The sequence below is a fragment of the Botrytis porri genome (genome assembly GCF_014898465.1).
Source record: "Botrytis porri strain MUCL 3234 chromosome Unknown BPOR_001, whole genome shotgun sequence".
Lineage (NCBI taxonomy): Eukaryota > Fungi > Ascomycota > Leotiomycetes > Helotiales > Sclerotiniaceae > Botrytis > Botrytis porri.
In genome coordinates this window covers 934,475-953,911 of record NW_024066075.1, presented here as the reverse complement: position 1 = coordinate 953,911, position 19,437 = coordinate 934,475, and the positions used below count along the sequence as shown (strand labels likewise).

Sequence of the window (19,437 nt, the reverse complement as noted above, 5' to 3'; positions counted from 1 at the left end):
GGATTGGAAAGATACCAAACAACAAAGGTAGCACCGTTTCCTGACCGCATATTCACATCAGAGTTCCTTTTCCATATCAAATTCTACGCTCCATTGGTTTCGAGCAACAACAACAATCCAAAAGACACACTCTTCCAGACTTGAGAAAGTTCATTGAGTTCATACTAATTCGGAAAATAAAATGGTGCTTACAATGCCACTTTGTTTACCTCTCCGCTTTACAGAGTTACTGCTTCTATCGGAACATATATTATCAATTTGTCTCCTGCACGTCTCAATCTTCATTCCATGAACTAAAGATTGCCGTTACCACTAATTACCGATGTGCAATCAGACCACCGTGTGAAGCTGACGCAATGACACCGAATTGCCGTCTTTAATCTCTCCATACCCTTTCTTTGCACGGTCTCAGGGTTCTTCTCGTGATGATTTCTTTCTTGCGTTGTTTGGTTCTTCACACGTGTGACCCAAACAATCACAGCACATTGCCAGCTATCTTTCCAAGATATGCATTGTGAGGAAAGAGTTGAGATCAGCTGGAAGTAGTCAGTCAACCAATAGCACAAGTGGTGTTGATTGACAGTCGATTAGCTGCCCGCTCAATACTGTTATCCTTCTGCAAGCAAGATACTTCATTACTTATTTCTTACTTCTTACTCAATCATGATTGTAAAAACGAAGATACTACCTCCCCCCCCCTTTCCACCACAATCACCCTTCGAAACCACATTTCCCACTCAACCTAACAGCCTTTCTCTACACTACTCATACTCTCTGGCCCCCATCTTCCTCTCACTGTCCTCACCCAATTGCACTATAATACTCCCCCAAGAATCTCCCACCAATCCCACAAGCTCAGAAAACTCACACTCCACTACAATATCTTGCGGGCCGGAGACCATAAGATGATATAAATGTCGAATCCTCGATATCCTCAATATATCTCCATGTAACTGATCTCTGTAGTAGATAGACAGATCTTTATTGAACCGATCCATCATTGAAATTCGAATATGAACTAAACAATGAGCGAGAAGTTAAGAACACTGAGAAGTTGAGAACACACAATTTTGTATCCCCAAGTGATTGTATCGAGGTTGATCGATAGTGATAAATATTTCTTCCTTCTATACTTTTACTTATACTTATACATCATTATCGCTATCACTGTCGTGACCCCGTCTCATGCCTTATAACTCATAACTTCCCTCCTCTTCTCATTTCCTTAGTATCTCTCTTCCTTTGAATGATTCGATTTACTGCACAAAGACTTCACAGTATCCAATAGTCCAAACTACAGTCCACCACTAAGATTATCAAATCCCCAACCCAATTTGAATATTCAAATGATTTGAGATATTGTATAAGATTAGGATATTGAACTATTTTCAAATTTCTTAAACGCTTTTAGATATTCAACTCCTTATATTGTTAGACTATAGTCCGGACTATCGGATCCCCTGAATGACTTGACATATAATCTCTCTCCACATATCTCACACTCACACCTTCCCCTCTCGCCACAGTCAGAATCACCAATCCCATTCCCAATCCCAAGCTTAAGTTCTCACCCCTCAGTCAGAGTCGATCTGCATTTCTAATTTCTAATTTCTAATTAGCCATCTAATACTAAACCCATTGCTTCTTTCCTTCACGGCCCTTGGAATTACACTCAAGTCGCTACATACAGTATAGAGTATAGAATTTCTTACAATCTCCCCATTCAACCCTGTATCATTTCTTCAATCTCAGGTCTTCAGTTCCTAGTCGTCAATTCCAATTCTAAGTTCTCTTTTCTCTCCCTCTCAAATCCACACTTTAACCCATATATACAGTATACAGTACAGAATATACCACAACCTCCCCATTCAACCTCCATATCATTTTTTCAATCTTTAGTCTTCAATTCTAATACCAAATTCCCTCTTCCCTCTCCCCTCTCCCCTCCCCCCCGTTTAATCTCAATCCTCAAACTTCCCACTAAAACCAAAATCAAACCCTATTCTCTACCCCTCTCGATCATTTCTGAACTCTTTATACTTCTATAATCTCTATACTTTCTTCCAACTCTAAACTGTCGGAGTAATTCATCACTCATTGGTATCTACATATCTACATATCTAACTCCATCTCTCCATCTCTCCATCTCTCCATCTCTCCATCTCTCCATCTCTCCATCTCTCCATCTCTCCATCTCTCCATCTCTCCATCTCTCCATCTCTCCATTCCCAATCCCCTTCATCTTCCCACACCAACTCCTCTCCTACATTTATTCACCCCCTCCCTTCATCCCTTCACCCCAACCCCAACCAACCCCCCCTAACTCCCTCCCCCCTCCCTCCCTCAGCATCCTCAATAATCTACACAACCATCATCCAAATCGATTTTCAAAAACCAACCACATACCCCCTTACCTACCTTTACACTTCACATTCTACACTCCACGCTCGGCACTCGACATCTCTAGATCTTCATCTACATCTACATCACCACAAAGTATCTAAATAACATCAAGTACCTAAATTATACAAACAACCCCCTCATAAATCCATCACAAGTGATATACATACATACATACATACATACAACCCACTCTAGAAAGCCATTGCCATTGCCATTGCCATTGCCGCAGAAGAAAGGGCAGGTAATCATTAGATTAGAAACCCACACATGCAAGCAAAACTCACCACAGAAGACTCAGAGACTTCAGAAGAACCTAACATCATCTCATCCAATTCACCACACCATCAAGTATCAATCAATCAATCATTCAATCACAAGTCAAAATCTCTTTCATGTAACGCTGAAGACTCTCTATACCTATTCATCCGTGACTAGAATACACATCCATATTTCTAACAACCACACCACAGGAAGAATCACGTACAAAAGCAGTCCCAAAGCTTCCATCTAACTCCATCTCATCATATCTACTCTTTCAAGTGACAGCAATATCGACTACTTGCTACTAACCCATTGCTCAACCAAAAACTCAATACGCAACATTCAAACTTTTAACCCCAATTCACCAAAACTTGCTTTTTCCCCTTATTCCCCTTTTTCCTTCCTCCCTGCCCCGCATCCGCACTCTCCGCGTCTCCAGTCCCCGAACTTCCTTCACCATTCCCTGCTCCCCATGCAGTCGCAACCGGTCTACCTCCCATATCCCTCCTTACCATGCCCGTGCCGTACCCAAATATAGTACTTTGCGGTTTGGCAGCCGGAGGCAACGCTGGGAAGGCACTTGTGTCCTTGCCATTTCTCGCTTGCGCGCGTGAAGGGGCTCGACTAGAAGGTGCAGATGAGGGCGCGGAAGAGGAGGTTGCAGGGGTTGGTGCTACCCAAGGTGTAGTTGTTATACGGGAGTCGTTTTGATTTTGACGGGATGTAGGAAGAGTTGGAAAGGGATTATTGTACTGATTTGAAGCGGTTGGGGCAGGTGATGAGGTGGAAGCAGATGTTGAGGCAGTGCCCCAGGACCGATTCTGTGAGACCGTTGAGCGGGATGATTGTGCTGTAGACTTTTTCAATTTCAGCACACGATTGGATCGTGGGCCAGATGAAGAGGTGGAATTTGCGGATGCCCACCCTAGAGGTATGGAATTACCGTTACTGGAAGTAGGGGCTGGAAGAGACGGATAATCTTCATTTATTGCACGCCAATCGTTCCAAGCGGTGACTATTGCCTTCCCCTTATTCTGGTCTTCAAAAAGATCAGCCACTTCACGGATAAGCGAGCCAAGTGCAGCAGGAGTAGTGTCCGAAAACAGAGCAAAAAATGCATCGATGAGAGCAGAAGCAGTTATTCCAGCATTCTTGTACGAAGATATGGAATTGCGAAATTGATTTAGCTTCGTTTGGTCATTCTGTAAAAGTCGGGTCGCTCTATCGATAACATCTTGATGTTGAAGTTGCTTGCGTTGTTCTTCGGCTGTTAATTCTGGCGCAGATATATTCAGCCCCCTGACTGCTTGGGAAAGACCCCCGGCATTAGCTGCAGGTCGAGCGGAAGCAGCCCGTGAAGATTCTGCCGGGTTGACTCTGGCACTAGCTTGGGCAGGGGTAGGCGCCGTCAATTGACCACCGAAAGCTCTCGATGAACCAGCCTGAGCGCCTTGCACAGCCATTTGACGCTGGAAAGCCTGCTCTTCCCGACGTAAGGGTTGTGCACTGGAAGGTGCCAATGGTTCAGCATTTGGGTCTCTGCCCCTCCCTCTACCACGGCCTTCTCGTTGCTCTCGTTGGTTTCCTCCGCGGTTGCGCTCTTGTGCATATGGTTGGCGATATTCAAAGGTAGAAATATCAACCGTCCTCGCATCTCTGCGAACGTCTTTAGATAAACTACTCCCATGGACTTCTAATTGATGTGCTTTTAGATCCATCTCCGTTGCAAAGAATACAAACTTCTGCTCCAAGCATTCCGGTTCGTTGCAAGGAAAATGGTCCTTTCGTAGATGTTGAGACAGTGAGTTATAATCAACGTAATAATGTGGTTGGCCGTTATTACTCTGTCGATCACAGACATGACATCTTTCATGCTTTTCTCGGCAATGCAAAAATAGCTCGTCGTCACCATAGAATCGTTGACCACAGAACGAACATAGAGGATGCCCCTTAAATCCAGTCTGATCGAGTGCTCCAGGGTTATCATCTCCTTTCCTCATATGTTTTTCGAGTTCTTTATCTGCGAATAATTCGTGTTCGTGGGTGAACACTTTTTTATGTCTCGTACACAGATCACACATTTTCTTCTGATGTGTAGATCTAACATGACGATGCAAATCTGGCCAGCCTCTACATGCAGTAGTACAATCGGGATCAGGACAATTATACCGCAGAAGTAATAGGGTATCCTCCTGAATATCGTTACTTTCATATCGAATACCAATGTTTGGATCTGTATTCGAGATGTCTTCGTCGGAGAAGTCTTCATAATTTTTGGTCGCATTATCTGTGAATATGACAAATGGCGAGGGTGCCTTGGAAAATATTAGCCTGGTTTGACGAAGTCGGTAACAGCGGGACTCACTCTGCAATAGCCACAGTCTTTCGACTTGTATAGTGCTCTCATCCTTAAAGCACAAATATGGCATGTGCGATGGTTACATGGGGCGACAGCATTGTGTTCGACGTCCGAGGCGCAAATGAAGCATACCTCTACTTCAATCGGCTCCCCGTTTGCGTCCTTGTTTTCGCCATCTGCCCTGGACAATTTCTTCTGGGAGGAAAATTTGGCGTTGGGGTCTGTAGAGTTCATAGTATTGGTATTTGTATTGGCAGTTTCGTGGCTAGCCGTATGTCCCCTGTTCCCACCACGACCCCCTCGTCTCCCTCCACGGTGTTCCGAACGTCTAGAATCACTACCAGCATCTCCCAGAGCTCCTCCTCGACCGCGACCCCTCCCCCTTCCTCTTGGGCCTCGCTGTCCATCGTTGCGGGGTAGCGCAGAAGCGTCAGCTGTAGAAGGAATTCCGGCTGTGGACGTCATTGCTAATTTACTGTGATGTTTATAGCGTTCTGTGGTATAAAGTCTTGATACACGAATTGTGACTCTAGTATAATTTAATTGTAATAAAGAAGCTGTCACTTTCTGAGGAATAGAGTTGAGGCTTCCTGGTGTAAATAAGAATAATTCCTTTGCAAATCAACTGTCGATTTGCCTCTAAGAGCTACAGCAACCAAGACAAATTATCATACAGAGAAGGTGTGGGGGCCTGCAATCGCTTAGCCCCGCCTACGCAAGGCAAGGCTGCTGAGTGACTGTTCAAGGCTGATAAATCAGCAGTTAGAGTCACCCCGAAGAATGTACATGGAGGAAGCTATAAACAAATAAAGTTCAAAGTCACTGGGAGACAGATTCTTGGGTCTATTAGTCAATGATAGATGATTCATACATCTAAAAACCCCGTGAAGATGTTGTCCCTAAGGAATAAAGATAATTCTGAGCTGGCGGTCCCGAAAACTTGGGATTCACTCATGCCGCCCCTTACCTACGAGTATCAAAGTAGGTACCCAAAGCTTCAATGCAATGCCTTCACCAAAACGCCCATATGGAAAACGAGAAATGACCGTATTATCATCCCACTCCCAATGACTGAAGTATCCTATTCCTCCTCAACAGGGTAAAGCTGTTTACCAAGAAGCTTATTCATGGTAAACATATGAACTCTCTCCGTTTTGAAAACCAATTGCATCTTATCATCACATATTATTTGACGTTTATCGCTAGGATCTTGAAGATTGTGACCTTTAATATGTTCCCAAATCTTCTTGACAACTTGTGGCCGAGACAACTGTTGAAATATATCAGTATCAGAGGATGGTAATTAGACAGTGATACATACTGTTGGTTCCCCTACTAGATCCGCCAAAGCTGCCGATAAATTATATTGCTTCTGTTCGAAATAAGTTACTTGTGCAACATCTTTAAAATACGGAGCAGCTTCTTACATGAAACCCGCCCTTTCTGACGACTTCTTTGGGCTCCCCATCTGAACCTAACTCCATGTCACTATCATCTGTTGCCTTGACCTTTGCTGAAGATTTCTTTTTCTTTGGTGTACTCTTGCTCTTCTTGACGCCTGCGCTTCGTTTCGTTCCACCTCCTCTAGTCGATCTTGTCCTGCTGTCTTCTTGCGCCTGTAGTAGAGCCGCCAACTTCGCATCATCATCCTGCTTCGATCTCTTCTTCTTTGGCTTCTCGTCTTCGTCGGAGCCATCAGCTTCCCGCTTTGATGTGGGAGTCTGCGATCCTTCATCTTTGATGTATTCGCTCTTAGCATGTCCATTGGTTGCAGGCGGAGGGGTAGATACACCCTGAGTGTGTTTCGAGACTTCGTCAAATCTTTCCAGGATCAAAGCTTTAACGGCGTCCTTGAAGGACAGGAGTTAGCACCATGAAAATGTGAGATTGTAGAAACAGCATTACTTTTTGATGGGAAAGATCAAAGCCCAATTCCGCTTGAAGATCCTTACGAATCTGTTTCGCAGAGATAGTACTGAGATCACCCTCTTTGAGAATTCTATCAATGATTATGGAATATTTTGAGTTTTCTTCCGAGGTTACTTTCACTGAAGTTAGTGGGTGTGTTAGATATTAGGTAGATTCATATAGTGGATGGGCTTACAAGACATTGTGTTGTTGGTTGGAAAACTCTTGTACCAATATCAGATTCTAAAAAGTTGTGCTACCTGCGAGAGGGGGGATATGGGATAGAAGAGGAAATTCCCGGGGGATAAGGAAGATAGCAAAATACAATTGGTATTAAGTGAATGAGTGAATCTCAAACTGAAGCAGAAAAAGGCAAAATGATTGTAGGAACTCCTTTACCTGCAGTAAAGATAGAAAGATGGGGGTTTTATAAGCCAGTATGCTAATAAGTTTGATGTTGGAATATTATTGTTATTGTTGTCGCATTAACAAAATCAACCATAAGAAACTAAAAGAATGAATAAAGAGATTCCACTCCAAAAGGTAATGGTGAATTGGATGGATGATTGGGTAGGATGATTTGAATGGTGCTTAATAAATATTATGATCCAAATGGCTAATAAAACTTATGGGCATAATAATAATAATATAAGTATCAGAGTAAGAATGTATGAAGGAAATCTTTGAAGTTTTTTTTTGGTTTATCAATTGTTGTGTCGTTGGAAAGCTACCCAGATGATGATGCGACGAGAATGCAAGGATTAGCCCAAGCCTAGCCTTTATCATTAGCTCCGGGATGTAGGTACCTCGTAGATCTACCTACCAATCTACCTACCTGGGTACAGGTACACATATTAATAAGTTTATGGAGACATTTGTTTCCTATGTGTATGTGTGTTTTCATTCCTTTGTTTCTTAATTCGACCAACCAATGCATGTTGAATGCTACATCTGACATTGGAGTACCAGCCGAAAGATTACATCTGTGTTGGGATTACTTCAATCAACAATTATAAGAATAGTATATCGACCGGCACTCAATTCTAAAATAAGTATCTAGATATTGATGAAGTAAATACAACGACGACTATAGGTTGTTTTCTTCATAATAACTCACCATACTTTCTAGCTGATAGGTATATAGAAATGTTTCTATATACCTAGGTAGTCGGAGAGATCTCTTCAGATAAAATCATGTTTATGATGCATCACCACACTCATCAAGTGCTTGTAAAATAATATCTCACTCATACATCACTGAAAAGGTGAATAATTACAATAGTGACAATAACAGAAATAAGTATTACCGATGTTTTTCGCAGATCATCACCGGATGTGTGTAGAAACCCCTTCATTTCCAGCCGGGTATTGATCGTGATCTCATTATCCAAAAAAGAGAGGTATAATAACCCATTTTTATAGTCCTTTGCGCCATGAATAATGATACAACCACCAAGACCATGAGCATCTTAAAGACCTGCTGGCTCATAGTATTCCTTGAAACGATCCACCTGATCCCACTCCACTTCGTACACAACATTCCAACAGACGATTAATAAGTTAGGAAATTTTCTAGTCCAAAAACTGAGGTAACCGTCAGGTAAAGGACCGACATCTTTCTTCAGCTTGTCAGGCATGTCTTCGTAATGATTCTTTTTGTTCCTCAGGGCTCGAAGAAGATCTAAAAGTCGCGTGCCGGTATACTTCCTCTGTTTGCCCATCGAATCCACGAACTCCTTTCCAAGTGATTTCAAGAAATCGCCATGACAGACATCCCCAGCCCATCTCTCAAGTTCTAAGAGGGCAGGGCTGGGAGGGTCCCGCTTTTCTTTTTCAAAGTGGTCAGAGACATCACAAAGGAAGTTCAGTCGCTTCTTTGCAGACCAGAAAAAAGGATGCGCCATAACTTGTGCTGCGACTGGACGGGATTTTGGCTCCTTGCGAAGCATGGAGCTGATTAGGTCTTTAGCTTCGAAGGCATAGTCTCCAAGGATTTCCAGGAGATCCAAATTGAAATTGTCTTTGCGAATATTCACCTCCCGCATGTATCGATCGCCACAATCAAAAGGATGGCTACCTTTGGTTAAAACGTAGAAGAATACTAATCCAAGAGAGAATATATCGATAGCGCGTGTGGCTCTGCGATTGTGCATCATGTCCGAGCTAACGAGAATCGAGCCCGACCCACCACCATCAGTACTGGTGTCAACCATGGATCCTGGCTTGTCATCATCGTCAAGAAGAAGTTCTGGGGCCCGCCAGCCAGATGTCCCGGCTGCATGGGCAGTAGTAGCCCTGAAAGATGACTGCTCCACTTCCAGTTTTTTGCATAGCCCGAAGTCTGAAACGAGAAGTCGAGGTTTACCATTCTTAGACATAGCAACTAGGATGTTCTGTGGCTTTAGATCACGATGGACGATACGGAGGTTGTGGAGATGCTGGATACCATTGGTAATTTGATAGAGTACGTTTGGAAGGTCCTTTTCACCACCTTGAGCCAACTCTCTGTGCAAGTGTGGCTTCTCAATGACATCACTTAGCGAGGCGGGGCATAACTCCAAGGCGATGTAAAGGAATCCAGCAGCGCTCTGTTGTGCGAAGTACCGGATGACTATTAGAATGTTAGAAAATGAATACAAGGGAGACTGTGGAGAAAATTACCATTAGGATGATCGTCACTTTCTCTTAAAAGCTTTGTTTCTTGGGATGCGATGTCATAAAATTGAATGAGCATCCTCTTGACAGCGACAGCGCGGCCATCGAACTTCCCTTCGAAGACCATGGTACCATTGCTACCCGTCCCGACTAATTTATTTTGGTCCACTTCCAATGCCCCAATACGAATTTTGGAACCAGAAACTTCCGCAGGATCATTAGACACCGTCTGAATGTCCGGTTCGAGCGTGTTCTGGGGAAACATATTTTTGACATTGTACACGGCATCTTCAACAGTTGGGGGTAGCTTTTTGACGGGAGCTTTTTGAGACTCTTGGTCACTTCCAGTTTGGCCTGGACGATCTTTCTTCCCTCGGTGATTAACTCCACCGCGTCGTCCTCGTTTCCTTCTTTTCTTTTCGGGTGATAGGGCAACATCGCCAACGTCTTGCACAAGCTCTGATAATGAGCTAGCATCGTTCACAGTGGTACCTTCAAGTGGCACAGCTGCAACAGTGTCTTCAGGAACGACCGGGAGAGATGTAAAATCCTTAACAATAGGGGTAGGTTCACGAAGAGGTTTGTCTTCCGGGATGACTGATAAACGGGCAGCCTCATGACCATTGATGTTTGTGGCATCGTCACTTGAATCATCGATTGGTGGCACATCCTTAGTTACAGATCGATCTTTGTGCGAAACGACAGTTTTTTTATTGTGAAGTCCATGGCGGCCGATCCAAGCTCGTATTGTTCTTTGGTTCGAGATAACTAGTATCATCAAAAAAAGAATGAGAACAGGATTTTTAACGAATTCAACGACACTGTCAATCGCTAGCTTTGGGATTTGCTGGAAGCTGTGTAGCAGGGTTGGTTCGCCAAGAAGTTCGGGGGTGAGGTCTGTGACAGTCACTTTGCTTTGATTATCATCGCTGAATAGGGGACCAGATATGGTCAGACGAGGTTCGGTTAGTTCATCGAGAAAATGAACACCCGTCAACGCCGCCGCCAGCTCGGGCTGATCCATCTTTTTCCAAGACTCGCGTTTCAAAGATTCACGTTGGTAAATTTCGGCTTTGGAACCCGTTACAGCCAAAGGATATGATTTTCCAGACATAGCATAAAAACTTCCGTCTTTAGAAAGATTGATAACTACTCGATTTCGATGCTGGTCCATTTCTGACATTTCGTTTTCAGCCGACAACTCGGGTTTTGGTTGTGGAAGTATCATCAATTTCAGGTTCTTTTCCTCGATGCCCCAGGGTCTAAAGATATCAAATACCCTAACGGCAGGTGAAGGAAGCTTCTGTTGGAACAGTAGTTCGTGATCGTTGTTCCGTTCACGATCGAATCCCATCACGTGGCCATCCTGCCCAGCTAGAATATATTTGTTGTCGAGTGTTTGGTGATATTTGTCTCCGTATTTCTTCGCGTCTTGAACATTAGGTCCCCATTCATTGTACATTAAAGTAGCAATTGGGTGTTGGTCCTTGCCAACGATGTTGACTTCGTATTTTGATAACCCCAACCAAATCGTAGGGTTTTGACATTCGTCAGCTTCTCTTCCCACAAATCCATTTTCAGAACTACAGCTCTGATCCTTTGCATCTACAATGTAATCTCCTCCAAAGACCTGTAATATTTTTCCATTGGTGGCATCAACATGCACCATTTGAGTTTTCTTCGAACCAGTGTATACGACTTCGGGGTCGTCACTCTGGTAAGGTGACATTTCGTCAACTAATTTCTTCATCGTTAAACCTGTGTTGATCAGGCCACCGTTCGGAACATCCGGTCGATATATCCATAAACCACCATGTTCAGTGGGTTCAACGATCCAAACATAATCGTCAATACCCCATGGGGTTGGAGCCTCGCTGAAATCGGCAGATTTGTTTCTCTTATGATGTTTGGTGGAAATCATCGAGACTTCGGGTAATTCTGTGGACATTCATCAGGATTAGTGATTGTTCCCATGATGTGGGATTGGGCAGCAAATAATACGCCTTCATCCGGACTACTTACGCATTCGCCATTTATGTTTACCCGTTTTTCTATCGCGCGCCCACACACTTCCATCAACGGTCGCCAGCAGCACAAAATCTTCTACTTCCCAGTCTTGGAGATCCCGCGCACTCGGCTGCGAAGAACCCCATCCAGGAGACTGAAGGCTGTTAGACTCAAGCCTACTGGATTGTGCAAGATGTGAAGGAGCTAATGGTGCTGAATCGGCGCTCGCATCGACTATGTCGTGAGATCCGGCCTTTACGCTCAAAGTTTGTTTTCTTCGTGAAATGATCAAAGGGGTCTCGATGGTCTTTATTTTAGTTGCTTCGAGAGGAGTCCGTATTGCCTCTGAGCTGCCGATCTCGGGCGAGGATTCATGTTGCCTGAGAACTGATCGCTGCTGCTGCTGAGCATCGACTAACCATGGTAGAACCAAAAAGAATGCTGCGAAGATGAATATATTATTCACGGCTTCGCCACAGGCCTGGGGCCTGACCATGATTGAAGGTCAACGTGGATTTGTTAATACTTCGCACACGGCGAAGTATTTGAGGGATTTAGTTTATTTGTAGAGGCTGATGATGAAAGGAGATATCGTATGACGGCAGTTGAACAAAGATAAAACTTCGATGTTGAATTGAATTGTATCAAGACTGATTGATTTCGAGTTTCGAGTCTCGAGTTCGAACAGATAATAATGATTAACGAATTGCTAGATTGTTGCCCTCGATGAAACAAAAGGAGGGAAGGGAAGAGGTGTGATGGGATGGGATGGGATGGGATAATCCAAAATGTTGTGGTGGTCGTGATTTGTGTAGCTGTGTGTGTATGTGTGTGTGCGTGCGCGGTGGCTCGGTGGGTTTTTTCGTGTCAGAAGAATTAGAATAAGAAGGCTAATAATGGGGACTTTTCCGATCCAATCCAGATCCACATCCACATGAGCTAGTACAGTTCGTAAACACTAGGTAGAAAACCCCTCGTTCAATTTCATAAGAATAAATCGATCGATAGGTATGGACCGGCGAGACCGGTACACGAAATTCAAATGTGGAGTATGGAGTAGAAACGGCGCGAGCGAAAGGAAGAAAACTACCGGGTAGATAGTGGTAGCAATAGTAGGTAGGTAGGTGGGTAGATGGGGAAAATTATATAATTTGTTGATTTGAAGCAACCCAGTTGATAGCCCTCAACTGTGATGAGAGATTGAAAAGACTAAAAGGAGAAAAACAACAACAAGAAGAAGGGGAAGAAGGTAAGGAGTTTTTTCTCCTCCTTTCAGCTTACAGTACTACCTCCCCTCCTCCCTAGTACTGAGGTAGGATTCGAATGTTCATCAGCTTACCTGAACATTTCTTCTCCTTGCTTCTACATCTACCCATCAACTCACTCACACACAATCTCAAGTCAAGACTCGAAGTTGGTACAATCCAGGGTCAAATCAACAATACTAGTTGGCATTCCATGGTTTGAAATTATAATGACCACACTTGATACGAATTAGGTAGGTGAAAATAACAATTTGATTGAGATTTCCATTGATGTAGTACTGTTGCTGCAAATTCTTGGGTATTGCACTTACGGAGTGAACTATCCAAAAAAAAAGTACCTACTATCAGTATGTTAGAGTACAATCAATTATCATACATTGTAGCAAATAGAAAATTGATAACATCCCTCAAACCTTAAACCCATGGAATCTATGGAACTTGCTAATTATGGAGCTTCCAAAATTAATACTTGCTTTACAACTAGGTATAATCACCCCATCTCAATTCTTGACACACCACACTCACATCGCCAGCAATGCCTACTCCTTTCCCAAACATGTCTCATTCATTGACTTACTTGGATTTCACAATTTCCAAGCGGCTAGCAACATATTCGTAAGCCTCTGTTCCAAGTAGTCACGAAAAAGTGTCCAAAAAGACCAAGAGTGATGACATCAAAGATAAACAGGAAAAAGGTGTAGAAAATCATGGGTCTAATTAGGAGCGATCTATTTTCCTCGCACCGTAAAGAAGGTTTGGATGTTCGTGGGAGTAACCGTACCGTTTCCAAGGAATGAAGAACAGATGGAATACACTAGCAAAAAACACCTATATCTTTGAAAAGAGACTTTAGACTCTGCCATTATAAAATTCGTATGACAGAAGCGAATCTATTTACAGGAGCATACGAACCATAGCTTTGACTTTTGCAACTTTGGGATTATCTGGATTCTAAAGGCGTGGTTGTTTCAAAGCTGTGGTAAGGCAGATGATTAGCACTAACCAGACACACACTGTTAGTAGGTTCTAACATTAGCTCTTGCAATCACTAGGTTAGCAATCACATAATTTGCTGTCGGTGCGAGATCCATTGAATAGAAAATTTCATAAAATAACCACAGAAGACCAAGAGGATTTCAGAGATTGTTCATCCATTCGTTCATTATTGTTGCTGCAATATGTCTATGGTATAGTTGGTACAAATCTCCCTGACCATTTTTGCATCTTCATAATACAGTCGTCATTTTTTTTTTCTTTCATTATGCTCATCTCTCTCTTCTCCGTGGGGCACTGCGAATGATATTGTCCACTCTGAGGAGAAGCTAATTTGAGTTAGTATTGAAGGGAAATATGGGAATGATGTTACTGACCTCTGCTGCCTCGGAAGCAGATGAGACTACTGCCTTCTTTAGTTTGTAACTTTCAATAACTCCCAGTTCTCGCATGTCCGCGATTCCACCTCCTGGGGTCAAAAGATCCAGTCCGTATGTGGACATACCATCGTAAATGGCTGTTCGGAGTCTAGCGACTAAATCGCTTGAATCATAACCGGCATTGTCGGCCAAGATAGTGGGTAATTGACGGAGTGCTACTGCAAAAGAACCAACAGCAATTTGCTTTTTGCCGTCTACTTTGACTGCGGCGCCTTCGACAGCTTTAGCCATCAACATCTCGGCACAGCCTCCACCAAGGGTAGTTCTTGGCTCCTTGACAGTTTGTGAAAGGACTGCAAGAGCATCATGAAGAGATCGTTCTGCTTCATCAAGTAACTGCTCAGTAGCTCCTCTTAGTACAATCGTACAAGCTTGACCAGCAGCAACACCAGAGAATTTGATCAGAGTATCTTCACCAATGATCACTTCTTCAATCAGGTCACAATGACCGAGCTTGACTTGGTCTGGGTGATCAAACGTCGATGTAATCTCACCACCAGTAACCAAAGCCAATCTCTCGATACCATCAAAATCGGCGTGCTCAATGGACATGATACCGGCATCCGAAAAGAGTTGTTCTGGCCAGTTGTAGATAAGTTGTCTGTTGATGAAGCAGTTGATGCCATGTGCCTTGATCTTTTCAACCTTTGCCTTCATCTTATCTTTCTCGGCCTTCTCCAATTCAGCCAATTTTCCAGTGGAGCCAACCTTTACTCGAGCACCAAAAATCTTAATCTTATCTGTGTCCATGGCGGTGTTCGCAACAAGAATCTTAGCCTTTTCTAATCGTTTAGGTTGATTGACTCCGATTTTCTTGTCCAAAATGAAACCTTCATCTAGATATGAATCGCTCAACTTTCCACCAGCCTTTTTGATAATTTGGATGTGACTTAAGTCCGATGAACCCTTCATACGTAAAACAGCGTCAACAGCCAACTCTGCAAATTGGATTCGATCTTGCGAGAGGACCTTGGAGCTTAAAGTTGTGCGTGCGATGGCTAACAAATCTTTCCTGAAAGCTTCGGCATTGCTGCTGTGGTCCACCGCCGACTTCTCTAATGCTGAAAGGGCCGCCTGGCTTGCTATTCTATAACCTTCGATAATGGTCTGCGGATGTATCTTTTTATCGACCAGCTTCTCAGCTTCTCGCAGAAGCTCTGCAGCTAACACAGTAACAGATGTAGTTCCGTCTCCAACCTCGTCATCCTGCACTTTCGAAATGTTGACAAGAACTTTGGCTGCTGCGTTGTCCAAGGCAATAGCTTTGAGAATAGTAGCACCATCATTTGTGACTAAGATTTCGCCTGTACTTGCGCTCTGAAGAATCTTGTCCATACCCTTTGGTCCTAGAGTTGATTTGACTAGAGAGAAGTTCAGTCAGTAAATTGCACTTTTGAAGCTTTTTGGAGGGGTTCAAATTACCTAAGTCTCCAACTGCGATAGCACCAACAAAAGCAGAGAGACGAGCATTCTCTCCTTTCTCCTCAGTTGTACCATCTTCAAAGATTTGGGTTGGGTTAAAGGAAGCCATCTTGCTTTGTGTGGAGATGTGCGAGATATGCTACAATTTTTTTGGAGTAAAACACCTCGTCGTCGCGTAAAGTTTCTAGGGGCGCGTCGAATAGTAATCGCTAATGTGGCTCTAAAATAAATTCGTTAGTGCCTCGCACACGAAAATTGAAGTTGGGGGAAAATCGATTTTTTTGGCAGCCTTGTCTATTGGAAGAACCTGATTTCGACCACCACTCACATTCTTTTCAGGGAATTTTGTCCTTTGTTTATGAAATTATCTCTACGCAGGAGTTCAAAACTTTGGTTGTAATAACTCAATATTAAGACACTGTAGTCAAATCGAATAGTCTAATTCAAAATAGACTGTACAGAAGTGGGCTAGTGGGGTCAAAATTTCCAAACGAATTCACACAAAAACTCACCAACAACATATATCGAACTGACAAGAGAACGCGCAAACGCTGTTGGTTGATCGCATTATACCGCAATCATGGCGCCAAGTTTCGATCATCTCCCAGATCCAGAAGAGGACGAGTACGATGAGGAAGAGCTCGACATTTCCGATCTAAGAGAACGTTTCGAAGTACAGCTCGAGCAAGGACTCGATACTTTCGTTGTTATCGATGGCCTCCCAGAAGTCAACGAAGATACAAAGCCCAAGTTGATTAAATTTTTGTTGAGAAAGTTGGACTCTGTCGGTCAAACGAAAAAGGACTCAATACACATGCCCATCGGACCAGATGGCAAGTCGCACAAGTAAGCTTTAGATGTTCTTTGTCATCCCTCAATTCATATATTGATAACAATAGATTTGCTTTCGTCGAATACTCCTCTCCTGCTGAAGCTATTGCTGCATGCAAAGCCCTCGACGGTGTACCCCTCGATAAGAAACACACCCTTCGAGTCAACAAATTGACGGATATTGATCGCTATGGTCGTGAAGGACGCATTGACGAGAATTACACCCCTCCAAAAATCGAAGAGTTCACTGAGAAGGAGCACTTGAGATCATGGCTTGCGGATCCAGCCGGACGTGGACGGGATCAATTTGTCATGTATAAGGATGACAGAGTACAAGTTCTTTGGAACAACGAGAAGGATGCACCAGAAAGTATCGTCGATCGCCAACACTGGACTGAATCATTTGTACAATGGTCACCCCAAGGTACTTTCTTGACCTCGATGCATCAACAAGGTGTACAGCTCTGGGGTGGACCATCTTGGACTAGACAAAAGCGTTTCGCGCATCCTTTCGTCAACCTTGTCGACTTTTCGCCAGGAGAGAAATACCTCACAACATGGTCCAATAGACCAATCACTATCGGGGAGGAAGGACACCCAGCTTTGTCTATTGACGATGATGGAAAGAACTATGTCATCTGGGATATCGAGACTGGTTTGCCATTACGTTCTTTCGCCAATCTCGATTTACCAAGCAATAGCGTTGATGCAGACGGTAACCCTATCAAGAGGAAGATACAATGGCCAGCATTCAAGTGGTCATCAGATGATAAATATGTTGCGCGTTTGACTCAAGGCTCATCAATTTCTGTCTATGAGTTACCTAAAATGAACCTTCTAGACAAAACCTCGATAAAAATTGACGGTGTAATGGACTTCGACTGGGCACCAGCAACCCCACACCGTGATGGTGTCAAGACCTATGAGCAACTGTTCTGCTACTGGACTCCAGAAATTGGTAGCAACCCAGCTAAGGTTGGATTGATGAGCATTCCATCTAAAGAAGTTGTCCGAACATTGAACCTCTTCAGTGTGACCGACGCAAAGCTCCACTGGCAATCAGACGCATCATATTTGTGTGTCAAGGTTGATAGACATTCGAAGTCGAAGAAATCTCTCGCAACCAGTTTGGAGATCTTCCGCGTTAAAGAAAAGGGGGTCCCTGTTGAGGTTGTTGATTCAATCAAAGACACCGTTATTAACTTCGCTTGGGAGCCTAAGGGTGACCGCTTTGTTATCATCACAACCGCAGAAGTCGTTGCAGCTACAGCCGTTCCACCTAAGACATCCGTATCCTTCTACTGCCCAGAGAAGGTCAAGGGCAATGGTGTCGGTAACTTCAAGCACATCCGCACATATGACAAAAAGAACAGCAATGCCATTTACTGGTCTCCAAAGGGAAGATTCGTTATTGTAGCCACAGTCCACTCGCAACAAAGTTTCGATATGGAATTCTATGATATGGACTTCGAGGGCGAGAAACCCGAAAGTGATAAGGACTTGACTGCCAATTTACAGCTTATGAATACCGCAGATCATTATGGTGTAACAGATATCGACTGGGATCCCACAGGACGCTTCGTTGCTACCAGTGCCAGTATTTGGAAGCACACCGTAAGTATAGCCAATATTACTTTTCAATTAATATACTAACTATTAATAGATGGAGAACGGCTACCATTTGTACGACTTCAAGGGTGAGCAGCTTCGCGAGGAACCAGTTGAGAAGTTCAAGCAATGGTTGTGGCGTCCTCGGCCACCCACTCTCCTCTCCAAGGAGGAACAAAAGCAAATCCGCAAAAACCTTCGTGAATACAGCAAGGTTTTCGATCAAGAGGATGCCGACCGTGGTGCATCCGCCGATCTCGCTGTTGTCGAACACAGACGTAGACTCTTGGACGAATGGCTTGCATGGAGAGCAAATATGGAGGAGGATGTCAAGGCCGATAGAGAAGATGCAGGTCTTCCCCTTGACCCTCTGGAGCCTCTCAAATCTAAGATGGCAAGCGGTGATGAAGGACAAGCTATTGAGATTGAAGAAATTGTCGAGGAGATTGTTGAGGAGACTGAAGAGATTATATCATGAGTAGCCAAGGTCTTTCCATAGTCCGGAATATTTCTTTTATCTTTCCTTTACGACTATGTAGGGGTTGGAGTTGATAAAAGCTATGGCATTGATTTCGAGGTTCATGGACTTTTCCAATTTTTCTCGAGGTGTTTACATATGCATACTAGGTAGATGAATAGTAAAAAGCTCGTGGGCAATTTGATTGTTTGAAAAAATTGATGTGCCACCACAAATACTTGGAACTGATATTGCCCAGGTGTCTCGATGTGATGCTTCTTTACCTGACCTATCCTGGTCAAGCACTTACAATACATACATAACTGCCCATATTTGACATTCTCAGGTCTATTTCTTGAAAATCTGAGTCAAGAGTCTTATTCCTAGCCCGTTTCCCACAAACATCCCACAAATCTCTCTCTACATCCATTCTCGAGCCTCTCCTCTACCACAACATCAAAGAACCAGGTAGCTCCTAGCTCAAAGTAAACTAAATTAAATAATGCATTCATCCGTTCTTCCGAAATCCCCTTGCAGCATGTTCTAAACACAGGTAAATAGACAAAACTCTTTCAATATCAACCGGCTCTGCAGTACATCAAAGTACCACGTAACTAGTGTATCGTCTACGAAAGGGGGCTGAAAGGAAAGGGTGCTCGGGGTAAGGCTTGAGAAGTAAATGGTGTTTACTTATGGGGATTCGCATCTGGGGATGAGATGAGTGGTTTGGATAGTATGTGTGTAGGGTTCAGTGTGGGTATTACGTTACTTTGTGGTTGGGAGAATCGCTGGGAGAATCGCTGGGAGTGGAGCGTCTAAGATGTGAGA

At 43.6% G+C, this 19,437-nt stretch overlaps 5 protein-coding genes across 5 annotated transcripts; 1 reads left to right on the top strand and 4 right to left on the bottom strand.

The window, feature by feature from the left end:
• Positions 1-2,796: 2,796 nt before the first annotated feature.
• EAF01_000281 (uncharacterized protein) lies at positions 2,797-5,488 on the bottom strand (the record flags this gene model as incomplete). The annotated part of the gene is made up of 2 exons (XM_038908531.1): positions 2,797-4,979; positions 5,030-5,488. The coding sequence occupies 2 exons, from the start codon at positions 5,486-5,488 to the stop codon at positions 3,015-3,017; spliced, it is 2,424 nt and encodes an 807-aa protein (XP_038775437.1). The 3' UTR covers positions 2,797-3,014.
• A 616-nt stretch (positions 5,489-6,104) lies between these two features.
• Positions 6,105-7,134, bottom strand: EAF01_000280 (uncharacterized protein; the record flags this gene model as incomplete). Its single annotated transcript, XM_038908530.1, has 5 exons — positions 6,105-6,293; positions 6,345-6,395; positions 6,451-6,873; positions 6,929-7,065; positions 7,128-7,134. The coding sequence occupies 5 exons, from the start codon at positions 7,132-7,134 to the stop codon at positions 6,105-6,107; spliced, it is 807 nt and encodes a 268-aa protein (XP_038775436.1).
• A 1,266-nt stretch (positions 7,135-8,400) lies between these two features.
• Positions 8,401-12,089, bottom strand: EAF01_000279 (uncharacterized protein; the record flags this gene model as incomplete). The annotated part of the gene is made up of 3 exons (XM_038908529.1): positions 8,401-9,542; positions 9,593-11,524; positions 11,609-12,089. The coding sequence occupies 3 exons, from the start codon at positions 12,087-12,089 to the stop codon at positions 8,401-8,403; spliced, it is 3,555 nt and encodes a 1,184-aa protein (XP_038775435.1).
• Positions 12,090-14,123: 2,034 nt separating this feature from the next.
• EAF01_000278 (uncharacterized protein) lies at positions 14,124-15,822 on the bottom strand (the record flags this gene model as incomplete). Its single annotated transcript, XM_038908528.1, has 3 exons — positions 14,124-14,180; positions 14,229-15,652; positions 15,714-15,822. 3 exons carry the CDS (start codon positions 15,820-15,822, stop codon positions 14,124-14,126), a joined length of 1,590 nt encoding a protein of 529 aa, XP_038775434.1.
• Positions 15,823-16,293: 471 nt separating this feature from the next.
• Positions 16,294-18,630, top strand: EAF01_000277 (uncharacterized protein; the record flags this gene model as incomplete). Its single annotated transcript, XM_038908527.1, has 3 exons — positions 16,294-16,559; positions 16,613-18,158; positions 18,208-18,630. 3 exons carry the CDS (start codon positions 16,294-16,296, stop codon positions 18,628-18,630), a joined length of 2,235 nt encoding a protein of 744 aa, XP_038775433.1.
• Between the last annotated feature and the right edge of the window lie 807 nt (positions 18,631-19,437).